Source organism: Tursiops truncatus, chromosome 3, assembly GCF_011762595.2.
Source record: "Tursiops truncatus isolate mTurTru1 chromosome 3, mTurTru1.mat.Y, whole genome shotgun sequence".
Lineage (NCBI taxonomy): Eukaryota > Metazoa > Chordata > Mammalia > Artiodactyla > Delphinidae > Tursiops > Tursiops truncatus.
In genome coordinates this window covers 51,965,635-51,980,849 of record NC_047036.1, presented here as the reverse complement: position 1 = coordinate 51,980,849, position 15,215 = coordinate 51,965,635, and the positions used below count along the sequence as shown (strand labels likewise).

General features: G+C 41.1%; 2 protein-coding genes across 7 annotated transcripts in view; one reads left to right on the top strand and one right to left on the bottom strand.

The window, feature by feature from the left end:
• Positions 1 to 1,341, bottom strand: part of NLN (neurolysin) — a 99,980-nt gene extending 98,639 nt beyond the window's left edge. Inside the window, exon 1 of one of the 3 annotated variants that reach the window (XM_033852909.2) lies at positions 1,167 to 1,341. In XM_033852909.2, coding sequence (XP_033708800.1) covers positions 1,167 to 1,207 — 41 coding nt within the window. In that variant the 5' untranslated portion in view covers positions 1,208 to 1,341. The remainder of the gene's footprint in view (positions 1 to 1,166) is intronic. The other 2 variants (XM_019929955.3, XM_019929959.3) reach the window with 2 other exon arrangements.
• A 90-nt stretch (positions 1,342 to 1,431) lies between these two features.
• The window catches only part of SGTB (small glutamine rich tetratricopeptide repeat co-chaperone beta), a 49,135-nt gene continuing 35,351 nt past the window's right edge, over positions 1,432 to 15,215 (top strand). Inside the window, exons 1-4 of one of the 4 annotated variants that reach the window (XM_073802160.1) lie at positions 1,432 to 1,685; positions 2,828 to 2,949; positions 11,980 to 12,083; positions 14,699 to 14,768. In XM_073802160.1, coding sequence (XP_073658261.1) covers positions 2,850 to 2,949; positions 11,980 to 12,083; positions 14,699 to 14,768 — 274 coding nt within the window. In that variant the 5' untranslated portion in view covers positions 1,432 to 1,685; positions 2,828 to 2,849. Of the gene's footprint in view, positions 1,686 to 2,827; positions 2,950 to 11,979; positions 12,084 to 14,698; positions 14,769 to 15,215 lie in introns of those variants that run through there. The other 3 variants (XM_019929969.3, XM_019929968.3, XM_033852906.2) reach the window with 3 other exon arrangements.

The following is a 15,215-nucleotide window of genomic DNA, read 5'->3' as shown; positions in this document are numbered from 1 at the left end:
TTTTTGAGTGGTAAAGAGGTCCTGAGACTAAAAAGTTTGAGAACTACTGTCAAATATGAAATTTATTCTCTCTTCTCACACCTGCGTTATAGGAAGGTATATATTTCTTCATTTGTTGGTATAGCTTCATTTGAGAGCTATACCACTTGCAGCCTGAACACTAAAAGGACAGTCTGAAATATGGTCAAAATCATCACACTAACTCTTTATGATCACTACTGTCCCCAGATGCGCCAAAACGGTAAGGACTGAGTAGCCTAAAGCTCCACACAGATGAGTGGCAACGTACAACAGAAAACTGTTAAAAAGCTTACAGGCTGATTGCTAGGTTCTAAAGGTTTTATAAGGATCTAGCAAGAAACACATATTTCCCTTTTTCTGTTGGTTCTTCATTCAGATTTTCAGTTCAAAGCTAGATTTGGGAATGCGGGTGGTAGTGGCATTGTTTCTGAAAACCATTCCATCCAGCGCATCCGTGCAAAGAATTTAATTCTCTCACCATGTTGCTACTGGTCTATGGCACAGGGGTGTGGCGAGGGCGCTAAGGAAGCAGTCCAAAACAGCAGCTGGGGCTGCACCAAACCGTGTCCAAGCAATCATTTCCTCCATTTGGGGCCAAGTCAATTAGCCCCGGCCAGAGGCCGAATCTTTTATGGGAAGTAAATAAAAAGGAAATTAGAAAGCATGGACGGAAATAAGCAGCAAAACCATAGCGGCTGCATCTTGTGCGAGTGTTAAACGATGTGTATGTTAACGACGTGCATGAGGGGTAAATGAGAATTGTTATTCGAGTCTACAGCTGCCGGCACTGTTAACGACAGGTCTGCAGTTCTGGATGGGGACGAAAGTCAAATGATTTTCTTATCCCGACCATCTTTCTGCATTCGTTTTGGGCTGGGCCTGGGACCAGTCTCACTGCTTGCAGCTGAGGCAGTCCCAAACAAAGGGGAATGGACGCCCTCTCAAGGGAGCGGATGAAGAAAAGGTGGCCCCAAGTTCCCGCGCCAGGTGTCCCTCGGGGTAGACCATGCGGACTGTGGGAAGGGAGGGTTCCAGGAGCGTCGGAGGGGTGCTGTTTGGAAAGGCTGGGCGGAGGCGCCTGGCAGTGACGGGGCGGAAGACCCCGCTCTGCCCAAGGTCAAGGTTAACACGCGCACGGGAGGTACCTGTGGAGGCTTCGCACAGCCGAAAAGCACTGGGCTATCATGGGAACGCCGAAAGGCGACGGCGGCTGAGGGAGCGCTGTCCTCCGGTTTAGGGGTGAGGGATTCGGAACGCCGGGAAGCCGCACGGCGGCCTAGCAGAAGAGACAAGAGCGGCGGCGGCGGCAAGCTCCTCCTGAACCCTCCCACGTGCGTCAGCCCCAAGCCGGCGCCCACTTCAGCCCCGCCCCGGCCCCGCCCCGGCCTGCGCCCGGCCCCGCCCCGCCCCGCGCCCGCTCCGCGTCCCGCCCTGTGCGTCTTGCACCGCCCCGGGGGCGGTTCTGGCGAGGCTCCTCAGCTGGGTTGAAGCGCACAGCTGGGTGGGCTAAGGGGCGGCGGCGGTCTGGGAGCTGGGGAAGTTTGGGCCACCGCTCGCAGTGCTGCGCTTCGAAGCCAGGCTCAAGCCCGGAGAATCAGCGGGGCGGCGGACCGACTTACCGACGCCCTCGGGCCCGCTGCCACCGTCTCGCGTCCTCTTCCCTGGTAAGGGGCTTCTGTATGGGAGGGGTCCGTCTCCCGCCGCCCCAGACCGGGCCTGCACCGCGCACCCGCAGCAAACCCCGTCAGGGCCAAGGCGAGGCCTGGATACCGAAGGGAGGGAGATGGAGGTCGATGTGCTCTGGGGAGAGGAAGGGGGAGAAACCCGGAGGAGGTTGCCCTTCTCCATTTCCCCTCGCACCCCCGCTCCCCTCCCCCCCCCACCAGTCTTTTTTCACCCTTCTGCCCTGGGGCCTTATTTAGTACTTGCAACCCCATGGCCTATTGGCTGGGCTCGCTTTTAAAATAAGCACGCAAATAATAAACGTCCTAGTGGTGGGTACCACACCCTGGCTTTGAATTAGGGAACCTGGGGAGCAGATGGATGATTCGATTTATTGGAAATAAGCCATTAATGCATGATGGCCCTGCGCCACTGTTTGGATGCGATAGTATTCCATGTGAATGAACATGACCCAGAGCTTCCAGTTTGTCCACGAGAGCACAGCTACTGCAGAGAGCATTGGTCGGTTTGTAGTATCCATCGACTTAGGCAATGATTTTCTGACATGTCTTGATTAAATAGAAATGCCATTTTTATTAAAAATGACACCCAATGGCTGAACAACCTTTCCCTAATATATTTTCTCATCACATAACTGTCTCCACCTACAAAAGTAGGTGGAGTGTAAATTGTGCATACATTTGAAAAAAATCTCATGAAACAGAGGAAAATACTCAGCGTGGATCAGCTTCTGAGTCAGCAGTATGAAATCTCCCTCAACTTAGTACTAAAGCCTTTTGGGGACTTCTATATCTGCATCTATACCCCTGTCCTTTTCTGGATCTGTACCATATAAACTGTTAAGATACAGTGAACTATTCAGTGAGAATTTAAGCTATGTTGTACATGTTTTGAGAAAGATTTTACTTTTGTAAGTTTTAACATAACCTAATATTACTGGGTGTAAATGAAAATGTCATACATTAGCATATCTATACTTTGTGCTCTCTTGACTCTTTAAAAAGAAAGAAGTGAAGATAATACAGACTTTTTACTTTTAATGTAATTTATGACCCTTGTGATTTATAATCTTCACTGATTCTTTAAAATTACTTATTTCAGTGTTTTCCTTTTTCTTATCAAGGAAAAGTGTTTAAACTTTAAAAATGTCATCCATCAAGCACCTAGTTTATGCAGTTATTCGTTTCTTACGGGAACAAAGTCAGATGGATGCTTATACTTCAGATGAGCAAGAGAGTTTGGAAGGTAGGTACCTGTTCTCTATGTTCATTTGTGTTATAATTATAAATAAAGACTAAAATAGCTATAAGCTATTTTTGTTGTATCAAAATCAGAATATTTTGTAGATTTTTCAAGGAGAGAGACCTTACAATAAGGTTATGGTGTTTTCATTCTCTGAGGCTTGTTTTGTGTTTTACAATTAACAACAAGAGGACTATTGTTTTTTATTTATTTAAAAAATTATTTTATTTTATTTATTTTTGGCTGCATTGGGTCTTGGTTGCTGCACGTGGGCCTTTGGCGAGTGGGGGCTACTCTTCGTTGCAGTGCGCTGGCTTCTCATTGCGGTGGCTTCTTTTGTTGTGGAGCACGGGCACTAGGGCAGGCAGGCTTCAGTAGTTTTGGCTCGTGGGCTCAGTAGTCGTGGCTTGCGGGCTCCAGAGCACAGGCTCAGCAGTTGTGGCGCACGGGCTTAGTTGCTCCGTCACATGTGGGATCTTCCCAGACCAGGGTTCGAACCCGTTTCCCCTGCATTGGCAGGTGGATTCTTAACCACTGCGCCACCAGGGAAGCCCAACTATTGTTTATTTATTGAACAACTATTATGTGTCAGAACTATGCTATTCATATTGTAGGGAAATTTTTCTCCACAGTAACTGTTAAGTTAGTTATTATCCACATTCAACAGATAAGTAAATGAAAGCAGATAAAGTAATATAACACAGCTAATATGTGACAAAGCTGAGATTTAAATCCTGGTTCTTACTTTGAAGATCTTGTTGTCTTTTCCTAATAGGAAAGCATCCAGTTTAGAGTCAATATATGAAAACACCTTGGTCATCATAAAAGCACTATGCAAGTCTAATAATTATATCACTATTAAGCTCTGATAACTTCCTCTTGGAGGACTTGAAATAAGAGGATTTTACCCTTATCTATGTTAGCTTTAAATATTAGATTCAGTAATCTGTAAAGTTGAGCAGGACTTGGATGATAGCATTGCATGTTTCCTTGACACCATCTTTTCTGCTTCATGTTTATGCATTAGAAAATTTAAATTCTGTATAGCCATAACAAGATAGAATTCTGCAGCTGGGCTTGTGGAGGTTCAATGAGCCCAGCTTCCTTGTGGCCTAAAGATTTAATTATTGCAATGAGACAGTACATTTGAGAGAATTTAATAAAAGTACAATTTGAATTGCCCATCTCGAGCTGTTTCTTGTCTAAAGGGGACACATCTATTAATTTCAACAAGTACTTCCCTTGTGAATATGCTTTTAGGAATTTGGGATGAAAATTGGGCATTTGCTCTAAATCTGCTTGCAATCTGGTGAGATTATCTTTCCAGGTGTCAGTGAGAGGAGCTGGTGACACACAGTTGGAGATTGCAATCAGTCCATTAGGGTCTTTTTGTCCTCCTCGATGGTTAGACTATGTGAAGATAAAGGCGGTTAGACTATGTGAAGATAAAGGCGACTGGTTATCTAAGGAAAATGTTGTTTATGGTGCTCTGTAGCAAACAGATAAATGGAATCATTTAATAAAAGATGTTTTTTTCCTCATCAAAGGCAGTATAATACTTTTAAGGGCCAGAAAGAAAATTGAGAGTTTTTTAAAAACCAAGATGTTGTGTCCTATTTTTAGGATGGTATTTGGCCAAAACTATGTGCCTTCAGTTGTGTGTTATATATGGCATTCAGAAGTGGTGCCAATTGTTTTTGACCAGCCCCTATTTTTGACTCTCTGAGTCTAATTTAATTGAACATGAAATCATGTGGAAATGTCTGCCCACCTTCTAGACATTTAAAAAAGCCCTAGGAGGACTTCCCTGGTGGCGCAGTGGTTAAGAATCCGCCTACCAGTGCAGGGGACACAGGTTCGAGCCCTGGTCCAGGAAGATCCCACATGCCGAGGAGCAGCTAAGCCTGTGTGCCACAACTACTGAGCCTGCGCTCTAGAGCCTGCGTGCCACAACTACTGAGCCCATGTGCCACAACTACTGAAGCCCGCATGCCCTAGTGCCCGTACTCCGCAACAAGAGAAGCTACTGCAACGAGAAGCCTGTGCACCGCAAGGAAGACTAGCCCCTGCTCGTTGCAACTAGAGAAAGCCTGCGTGCAGCAGTGAAGATCCAACGCAGCCAAAAGTAAATAAATAAATAATAAATAAAATAAAAAAGCCCTAGGAGAGGAGCCTAAGTTCTCATACCAGCTTTACCACTACAGTGAAGCTGATGTATTATCAGCTTTGAGCCTTGTCATCAGGTTATGTCACTCACTCCTAATTATTGTCATCTGCTGACATCTGCTTCATGTTTTGACTATCGTGGCTCCTGCGCACTGTCTCTCTGGCAGTACTCCTATCTTAATTCTTGGCAGTTGTAATACATTCATACCTGATTCTTCCAGTTCTCTCCCACTTGGTTTCTTGACCTTCTGTACTCCAGTGATCTCAATCACTTTCACTTGCTTGGTCATACCCTAGACCAGTGGTTCTCAATTTGGGGCGATTTTGTATTATCTGGAGGTATTTTGGTTGTTACGACTGGGGGGCTGGTATTATTGACATCTAGTTGGTAGAGGCCGTGGATGCTGCTAAAGATACTACAAATGCTCAGGACAGTCCTGAACAGTAAAGAATCGTCTAGTCCAAAATGTCAGTAGTTGCTGAGGTTGAGAAACTCTTCCCTAGACCTTGTTATTGTTATCCTCCCTAATCTCTATCTTAAACATTTCACTTCTGCTGCCTGTCTTTCCAGCTCACTCCCTATAGAATCCCTACCCCAACAATTCTTTGACCTACCAATACCTCCAAGCTATTGATCCCTTACCTTTTCACACCCCTATTCTTACCCAGCTTAAATTCCATTGTTGATCATTATAATCATTCTGGTGTATATGGCTCCCTTTCTTGTAAAACCCAGCCTTGTTTGAATCCAGCTCTCTACCTACTCTATGCCCATATCCATGTGACTTTGTATAGATGGAATGAAACACCCAGCTTTACTGACTAGTCCCACTTTGAGTTCATGATCGTGAGCCTCAAGTGGACCTTTAATGCTGCCCTCTGTTCCAAGTTCATTCATATTTTTGCTCTCTAGATGAGCACTTTAACACTTTCTCATGCCTTCTCAAAACCCCAAACCTCCTCCCCCTTACTCACTTTTTGTTAATGACCTTGGTTCTTACTCCATCAAGAAAATTGAAGTAATAAGAAAACAACTTCCACAGACTCTCTCTGCCCCATCTACCCACCTACCAGCATCTGTACTCACATACTCTGCCTGTCTGCCTGTCTAACTATTACCATATACTATGGATTAAATATTTGTGTCCTCCCAAAATTCGTATGTTGAAACCTGATGCCCAGTGTGATGGTATTAAGAGGTGGGGTCCTCATGACTGGGATTAGTGCCCTTATGAAAGAGACCCCAGAGAGCTCCCTCACTCTTTCTACCATGTGAGGACACAACAAGAAGGTGCTGTCTGTGAACCAGAAAGCAGGTCCTTACCAGATGTTGAGTCTGCTGGCACCTTGATCTTGCACTTCCCAGTCTCCAGAACTATCAGCCACCCAGTCTATGGTATTCTGTCATAGAAGCCCAGGCTAAGATACCATAGATGAACTATCCATTGTCCTTTCTAACTGAAACCCCTCTACTCGCAGACTGGATTCTATCCTGTCTCACCTACTCCAGGCTCTCACTCTAGTTATTTTACCCTCCTTGTCTTACATGAGCAAATTTTCAATCTCTTCTAGATCATTTCCATCAGAATATAAACTTTCTCCCTTCTTAAAAATTCAAAAACAACAATTAATTACTCTTGCCATACTACTACCTACCCCTCCCCCCACTGAAATATTGCCTGCTTTTTTTGTCTCTTGCTGGAAAGCTCTTTGAAAGAATTGTCTGTACTTGCTTTCTGCAATTCCTCTCCTGTCCTTCCTTCCTTCCTAATATTTATTTATTTATTTATTTTTTGGCTGCGTCGTGTCTTAGTTGCAGCATGTGGGATCTTTTGTTGTGGCGTGTGGGCTCTTCGTTGTGGCTGGCAGGCTTTTCTCTAGTTGTGGCATGTGGGCTCCAGAGCTCGTGGCGCATGGGCTCAGTAGTTGCGGTGCGTAGGCTTAGTTGCCCTGTGGCATGTGGGATCTTAGTTCCCCAACCAGGGATCGAGCCCGCATCCCCTGCATTGGAAGGCAGATTCTTAACCACTGGACCACCAAGGGAAGTCCCATCTCCTACTCTTTCTTAAGCACTCCAGATAGGCCTTTGCCTCCATCTCTCCACTCATACTGTTCTCATCAAGGTCATCAGCAATTTCTGTCTTAGGTAGTTCAATGGTCAGTTTTCAGTCTTCATCTGATTTATTAGCTGCCTCTGATAAAGCTCCACCCATATACTTTATTTATTTATTTATTTATTTATTCACTTGGCTTCCAGGATACCTCATGCTCTCTTGGTTTTCTTCTAATCTCATTGTTTGCTCTTTCTCTGTTTCCTTTGCTTGTTCCTCTTGTTTTCCCTCACCTGGAATATCCAGGGTCCAGTACTTGATCTTCTTCTCTTCATTATCTGCATTCACTTTTTTGATGATACAGTTAAGCTTCTTGGCCTTAAATGTTCTTTTTTATATGCTGATATCTCTCAAATGTATATGCTGATATCTCAAATGTATACTCTCAGGTCAGACCTTTCTTCTGAACTCCAGGCTTCTATATCTAACTGCCTACTAGCTATCTCCACTTATATGTCTAACAGGCACCTCAAGTTGAACATTTCCAAGACTGAACTCCTGATCCTCCCACCCAAAATCTGTTCTATTCCACAACTTCCCCAACTCAGTTGATGACAACTCCATCTTTTCAGTTGCTCTGGCCAAAAGTTTTGTTATCATTCTGGACTCTTGTCTTTCTCTTAGACTCTGCATCTAACTGTTCAATAAATCTTGTTGGCTGTGACTTCAAAGGATATCTTGACTTTTTCCCACTTCCACTGATATTACCCCTGGATAGAACTAAGTATTTATTTTACTGTGATGGCCTCTAACTGGTCTCTCTGCTTCTATAATTGCTGCTTCATTGACTTTTCTAAATGCAGCAACCAGTGATCCTTTAAAACAAACTGTGTCAGATTCCATCATTTTTCCACTCAAAATCTTGCAGTGACTCTTCATGTTACTCAGTCATTGTTTAAAGGATCTATATAATTTGGACTTCTGTGATGTGTTGTTCACAGACTCCTCCTCTTTCTCATTTGACTTTAGTCAAATTAGCTTCCTCACTCTGAATGCACCAAATGAAATGCACCAAATGCTCTTTCCTAAAGGCTTTTGCTCCAGTTGTTTTCTCTGCCTGGAATGTTCTTCCCCCAGATAACGGTAATATCCCCATCTCCTTCAAGTCCTCTTTTCTGAATGAGGCCTTCCCTGAGCATGCCATTAAATCTGCAGCCTGTGTCCCTGCTCTGCTCCCCACGCTCCCATCCTCTTCACCCTGTTCTACTTTGTATAGTATATTGTTTACAGTCTGCCTCTCCATCCCCCACTGCAATGGCAGCCCCAAGCAGTCAGGAATCTTTTCTGTTTTATTCACTGTTATATACAAAGCTCCTAGAAAAGTGCCTGACACATGATAGGTGCTCAAAAAATATTTGTTCAATTGAATTGATGAATTGAATCAAGTGATCCTGGGCATCTCACTCATTTGGTCTGTATCTTAATTTCTAAGTCTGTTAGGTGGAGATCTCTGCCCCCTCTATCTAATAGATTTGTCAGGACAATTAGATTTGTCAAGAATTAGTGATGGCAGGTAATATAGCATATGGAAGCTTTAGTATAAAGTGCTATATAGATGGGATATGGTATTATTGAGAATTCTTCGCTTGTCCCTCTCCTTATCAGTACCGGACTATTATTGTTTGGTGTTAAAGTGGAGCAAAATTGTATATAGAATTTCTTTAGATTTTTATGATTTATTCCTGAGTATAACCTTCTGAAAGGAGGATCACATATAATAATCCCTGTTTCATAAATGAAAATCTTGAGGTAAAAGTAAGATAAATTATTGCACCCAGGTTATTCGATTTTTTTTCTAGATTAATAATGATAGTGAGAGTCCTGAGTTCCAAGGCTGCGGTGGGTTTTTTCACTAAACCACTTATCTCTCTAAATATGTGTTAGTGTTGGCAGCATTTTGGCAGCAAGTTTATGTATCAAAACAATTGTGTTTACTTAATGTGGAATCTAAAATAGTCAAACGCATAGAAGCACAGAGCAGAATGGTGGTTGGCAGGGGCTGGGGTAAGAGGAAATGGGGAGGTAATGGTCAAAGGGTACAGAGTTTCAGTTATGCAAAATAAATAAGTTCTAGAGACCTACTGTTCAGCACAGTGCCTATAGCTAACTGGATTGTATACTGAAAATCTAGTAAGAGGGTAGATCTTACGTTAAGTGTTCTTAACACACACACACACACACACACACACACACACACACACACCCCCTAATAAAGGGGACAAGAGGAAATGTTGGGAAGTGATGGGTATGTATATGTCTGTGGCCTTGATGGTGGTGACGGTTTCACGGGTGTATACTTATCCCCAAGCTTGCTGAGTTGTGTCCATTAAATATGTGCCACTTCTTACATGTCAATCATACTTCAGTAAAGTGATTTTAAAACAAACGAACAATTGTGTTTAAAAAAAACCCAAAGAGCCACCTCCTTTAGTAATACTTGATTGTGTCTAGAATGTGCCAGATCTGTGTTCTAAGGTTAGTGGCAGCAGAGGTAAAGGAGCTGGACTGGATTGCCTCAACAAGTTAGAGTGTAAAAATCTCTCATATTTTTATGTGGACTTTTCCCCTGTCAGTGTGATGTTCCATACTCTGATTCTGGTTAAGGCCTCGGTTGGGTTCTATCCACCTTTCACAAGGCTGTGAATTAATGTTTTGGGGGGAATAAGTGCTCTCTTCTGCAGATTTTATTGTTTCTATTTCCTCTGAAATTAAACTGTTACTTCCACTGTAAACAAAGATGTAGATTAAATTTATTGAGCATCTATTATTTGCCAGGCTGTGTTAAAGTCAAAAGATAAGTAAAATGTAGGCCTTATCGTCAAGGAGACAGTCTAATATGGGAGACCGATGTTTTAAGTGCATATAATGTAGTATGTGTGATAAGTATGATACTAGAAACATGTACCAGCTAGATACATGGCACAGTAAATGACCAATATGGTAAGGAAAGAAAGATGCCGATCAAAAAGAAATTTATACATATACATACATGTATTATTATTAATAATAATTGATTTTTAATTAATTGTCTTCATGGCAATGAGAGTCTATTTTCTTATGGCCCAGTGTGTTTAGTAAAAGTACAACTGAAGTAAAAGAACAACTACTTAGCAAGGATAGAAAGGGAGAGAATGAGGGTTGGGTAAACAGTGCATTATTTTCTTTCTAAAAGACACTTTGACTTTTGGTAGTTGGTAACTCAGTTTGTTATTCAGTCCCTTTTCTAAGGAGAATTGATCTGTGGATAGTGACAGTAATAGTGTTTCTTTTATGACAGAGGTAATTTTCTCAGGACCATAATGTGTCTTTTAAAACTCATACACAAATGTAATTGGATCTATAATAAGTCAGAGTAAGACAGATACCCTATGATCTCTCTTATATGTAGAATCTAAAAAATAAATAATAATAATAATAAAAACCCAAGCTCATAGATACAGAGAACAGATTGGTGGTTGCCAGAGACAGGGAGTGGGGAATGGGAGAATGTGTGACCTGTTTTTAATTTTTGTTTTTGGTTGAAACAAACTGAATGAAAAAAAAAAAGTCATACACAAATGTAAGTGAATCTATTCCACACTGTCTAGAAGTACACTGGACACTTTGGCTACATCCCCATCTTGTTGAGCCAGAAGAGAATTCTTGTTCAAAGGAGAGCACTCTCAGGATAAGAATCTGCCTCCGTTCCCCTCAGTGAGGACTTGTAAAAAGGGCAGGATATGCCTTCTTCACTGTTTTTGCCCTAGTTTAGGCTCCTTGTTTGTTTAGGTCATTGATGTAGGAACCCATAAATGGGTTCCTGCTTTTTTGCTTCCATTTTCTCCCTCAGCTTCCCTCTCTAATTCATTCTCAGCATTCTTACTAGACTATACTTAACTAGTATTTTAGTTCTAAACACAAATCCAGTTATGTTGTTCTCCTTCACTAAAATCATTAATGGCTCTCCATTTGCCCATAGCATCAAATCCATGTCCTTTAAAAATATTATTTAAGGTGCCTTGTCATCCAGCGACAGACTCTGTTCTAGCATAATCGCCCACCATGTCTTTCCACCCAGTCTGTACCCTAGCCATACTGGTTATCTTGTCATACATCAATGTAGATGAGGCACCTGTCAACATTTAACATGCCGTGTACTTTACTTACTGTGTTTGTCTGCCTCCTTCTATTAAGGGTGAGCTTCATCACGTGGATCGTGATTTTTGTGTTAGGTTAACTGTTGTATCTCTACCACCTTATAACAGCACCTTTCACATAGTAGGTGCTTGGTAAATTTGCATGCCTGAATGAATTTTTAAAAGCCAAACTATTTTAACATAAGTAAGTACACCAGGATTAATATTTAGTGTTTCCTATGTGCCAAAGACTGTTTCTCTTACTATTTTTAATCAGGTTGAGAATTCTGTTTCTCACATTAAAAAAGATAGTTTTTAAAGTTTTATTCAAGATACTGGTAATGGGGAATATGTTGTTAATGACCTGCTTTAAAAAGAATATGATGTAATACATATACTGAGAAATCATATTCTAGGTAACATTTTTCTTTAAGTGAGGAATAAGAAACTAAGTTGTCTTCCCTCAATAGCTGGTCTATAAACAGAAATCTTTATGCAGATGAACCATTTAGTTTTCCATATGTTCTGTGATCAAAATGCTGAATTACCACAGATTGCAGAGAGCAGATTTCTACCAGAAAAAAAGGTTGTTTCTTTTTTTAGGTTGCTAATTTTTTTTCACTATTAAAATTTATTTCAAGTTGCAATTCAGTGCTTGGAGACAGTTTTTAAAATCAGCGCAGAAGATACACATCTAGCAGTTTCACAGCCTTTGACAGAAATGTTCACAAATTCCTTCTGTAAGGTAAGCTGTCTTTGTTTTCTCATTAGTATCTCATTTTCTAAGTATGACTGCAGTATTATGTTGGATTGTTAATATTTGAGGGGCCAGGCTTTAAGTAACTAACTTCTTCCTGGGTATAAGATAGTTGGTCCACATGGATGATTTGGGACCTAAAATATAACTTTTAATGTACTTTAGATTTTCATATTAGTAACTCTTCTCATCCTCTCACCTTCTTTTATATTTAATGATATATCGTAGTTGACTTCTTAAGTCCTTTACAGTATCCGGGTGTTTTTAGATTTCTGACATCTGAATTGATATTCCGCGAAAACATGAAATACAAGTTAAAAGTAAAAGTCTTAATGTTTAGGAAGAAACCATATAGAAGAGGAATCATCAGGAATTGCATCATCATTTTGAAGCAGATTTTATCAAATTTGGCCATTGATGGGGCTCTTTAAACAGGGAAAGGTTCAGGGTCAGTGTGCAAAACCAAGACTGAAATCCAAGTGTTCTGATCTCTGCTCCCTAGGACTGTTTACATGGTCTCTGGTTTCTGGCCTTTTCAGGAAATATGGACTATAAGGTTGAAAAATCTTAAGGCTAGTGAGTTTAGGGCCACAGGGGGTCTGCCCAGGTGGTTTTTCATTACATTTTGGTGCCACGTGAACCTCTTTTATTATTCTAATTCTGTATTCAAGCTTCAGTACAGAATGAGGAACTCAGGAGAGGAGCTGAAACATGCAGGGTATACTTCAACTTGGCAGGGACATGGCTGAGAATACCGCACAGACTGTTTTTAGAATTTGTTGGGAAGAGGTTCTTAGAGTTGCAATGAAAATGGTAATTTGGCAGTAAACTGCTCCCTCTTTTTATACTTGGAAAAAGGATAATACAGTTATACATTAATTCATCAAACAGATGAATTCTAATTATCTGACAAGATGCAAGGAGATAGTGGAATGTCTCCGTGGTCCTTTTGTTTTCTTTGGTTTCTGTGGTTCTTTCATTTTCTGAGCTTGTGGCATCCTTAGGGAGCCCTATTTCAGAGGCTGGACATGGCTATGGCAGAAGACGACCTTCTTTACTCTGAGATGCCCGAGAGGCTTGTGGGTGAGACGGCACTTGGATTTGCTCACTCTTTAGCTCCTGTTATCATTGACTAGTACTAAAGAGATCAATACTTCTTTTTTTCCTCCTAGGAAGCTCAGATTGATTGAATAGAGCTCTTTTTTTTCTTCTTCTATTTCTCTCTGATTGTACTTAATTGTAAAAATTTGTTGCTTACTATTTTAAAAATATAGTTTCTTAAAACTGGCTCCAGGGCTTCCCTGGTGGTGCAGTGGTTCAGTGTCCGCCTGCCGATGCAGGGGACGCAGGTTCATGTCCTGGTCCGGGAAGATTCCCACATGCTGCGGAGCGGCTAGGCCCGTGAGCCATGGCCGCTGAGCCTGCGCGTTCGGAGCCTGTGCTCCGCAACAGAGAGAGAGGCCACAACAGTGAGAGGCCCGCGTACCGCAAAAAATAAATAAATAAATATGGTACATAGGTATATTGACTACAAATTATACTTTTTTGAAAATTATAAACATTTATGAACTTCGGAGTCAAGTTTAACAACAACACAATTTAAAAAGAATCTTCCAAAAATGGAAAAATACACTGTTTCCAGTGCCACTCAAGACATTTCTAAATTTTCATTTAGTTTTCATAAGCACTTTGGTTTGAACCTTATTGAAAAAGAGGTTTGAGGATGATAGTAGGTGCTAAAAACAGGAATCTTATACTGCTTATTATCTTTTTTTTTTTTTGCTTTACGCGGGCCTCTCACTGTTGTGGCCTCTCCCGTTGCGGAGCACAGGCTCCAGACACGCAGGCTCAGCGGCGATGGCTCACGGGCCCAGCTGCCCCGCGGCATGTGGGATCTTCCTGGACTGGGGCATGAACCTGTGTCCCCTGCATCGGCAGGCAGACTGTCAACCACTGCGCCACCAGGGAAGCCCATGCTTATTATCTTAATGAGGAAATAAATCTATGACCATTATTTTAAAAACTTTGGACAATATCAAAGGATATAAAGAAGAGACTGAAAATCCTACTTCCAAATATTCCTACTGTTAACCTTTTGTGTATACCTGTCCAGTCTTTGATTTTCAGCCTGTGTGCATGTGAATGTATGTGCATATATTTAAACAATAAGATCATATTATAAATGCTTTTTTTGGTACCTGTGGATTTGACTTTCTCATAGGATATTAACATTATGTTTCAAAATTTTCACTTTGAGCATAATTCTATTACTACTTTGAGCATAATTCTATTACTACTCTTTGTATACTGATTCTGTTTTTGTTTATGAAGTAGGATTTCTAGATACAGTGAAAGCAAGTAAAAAAAATTGATTCACAGTTGCCCGTTTTTTTCTAGAAAAAATTCCACATATTTGTTTTTCTAAGAAAAGTATGTTGGGGGACTTTTTCCCTATTTCTTGCAGACAGTGTTATTTAGATGTTAGATGTCATGACATAGATTTACAGATGATGTACTAAATAATTATTACTTTAATTTATAGTTCTCTGGGATGACTCTTTATGTAGCTAAATGGAAGTACATTGTATTTTATTTAATTTCAGAATGACATCCTGCCTCTCTCAAACTCAGTGCCTGAAGATGTGGGAAAAGCTGACCAATTAAAAGATGAAGGTGAATATTTCATAGAAAAATTACTTAGTAAAGCTTTCTGAAACTCTAGGGAAAGTGACTCTGTCACCCAATAAGATTCTGGTTTGTACTGCCAAGACGGGGTTGTCGTAAGTCCTTGTGGCATTTGTGAAACAGAAATGAGCCTGGAAATAGAGAATGGCTTGTGAACAATATAGGTATGGCTTGCTTCAAGAGAAGCAGATCTGTTGTGAGTAAAACTTGCAAAACAAGTCACTGAAGGGTTGATTATTTGCAACTGTATTTGCTGTGTGTACTCTAGGATCCCAGATTCTTTATGCTTAATCAAAGACATGAAAGTGATTTTCAGTATTATTTTTAACTTTTGTATATTTAGCATTTTTGAGTTCTTTGAAATTTAATATATGTATATGGCACTTAAGGATTTATTAACTAGCACACATGATTACTGTTATTAAATTTTCTAAT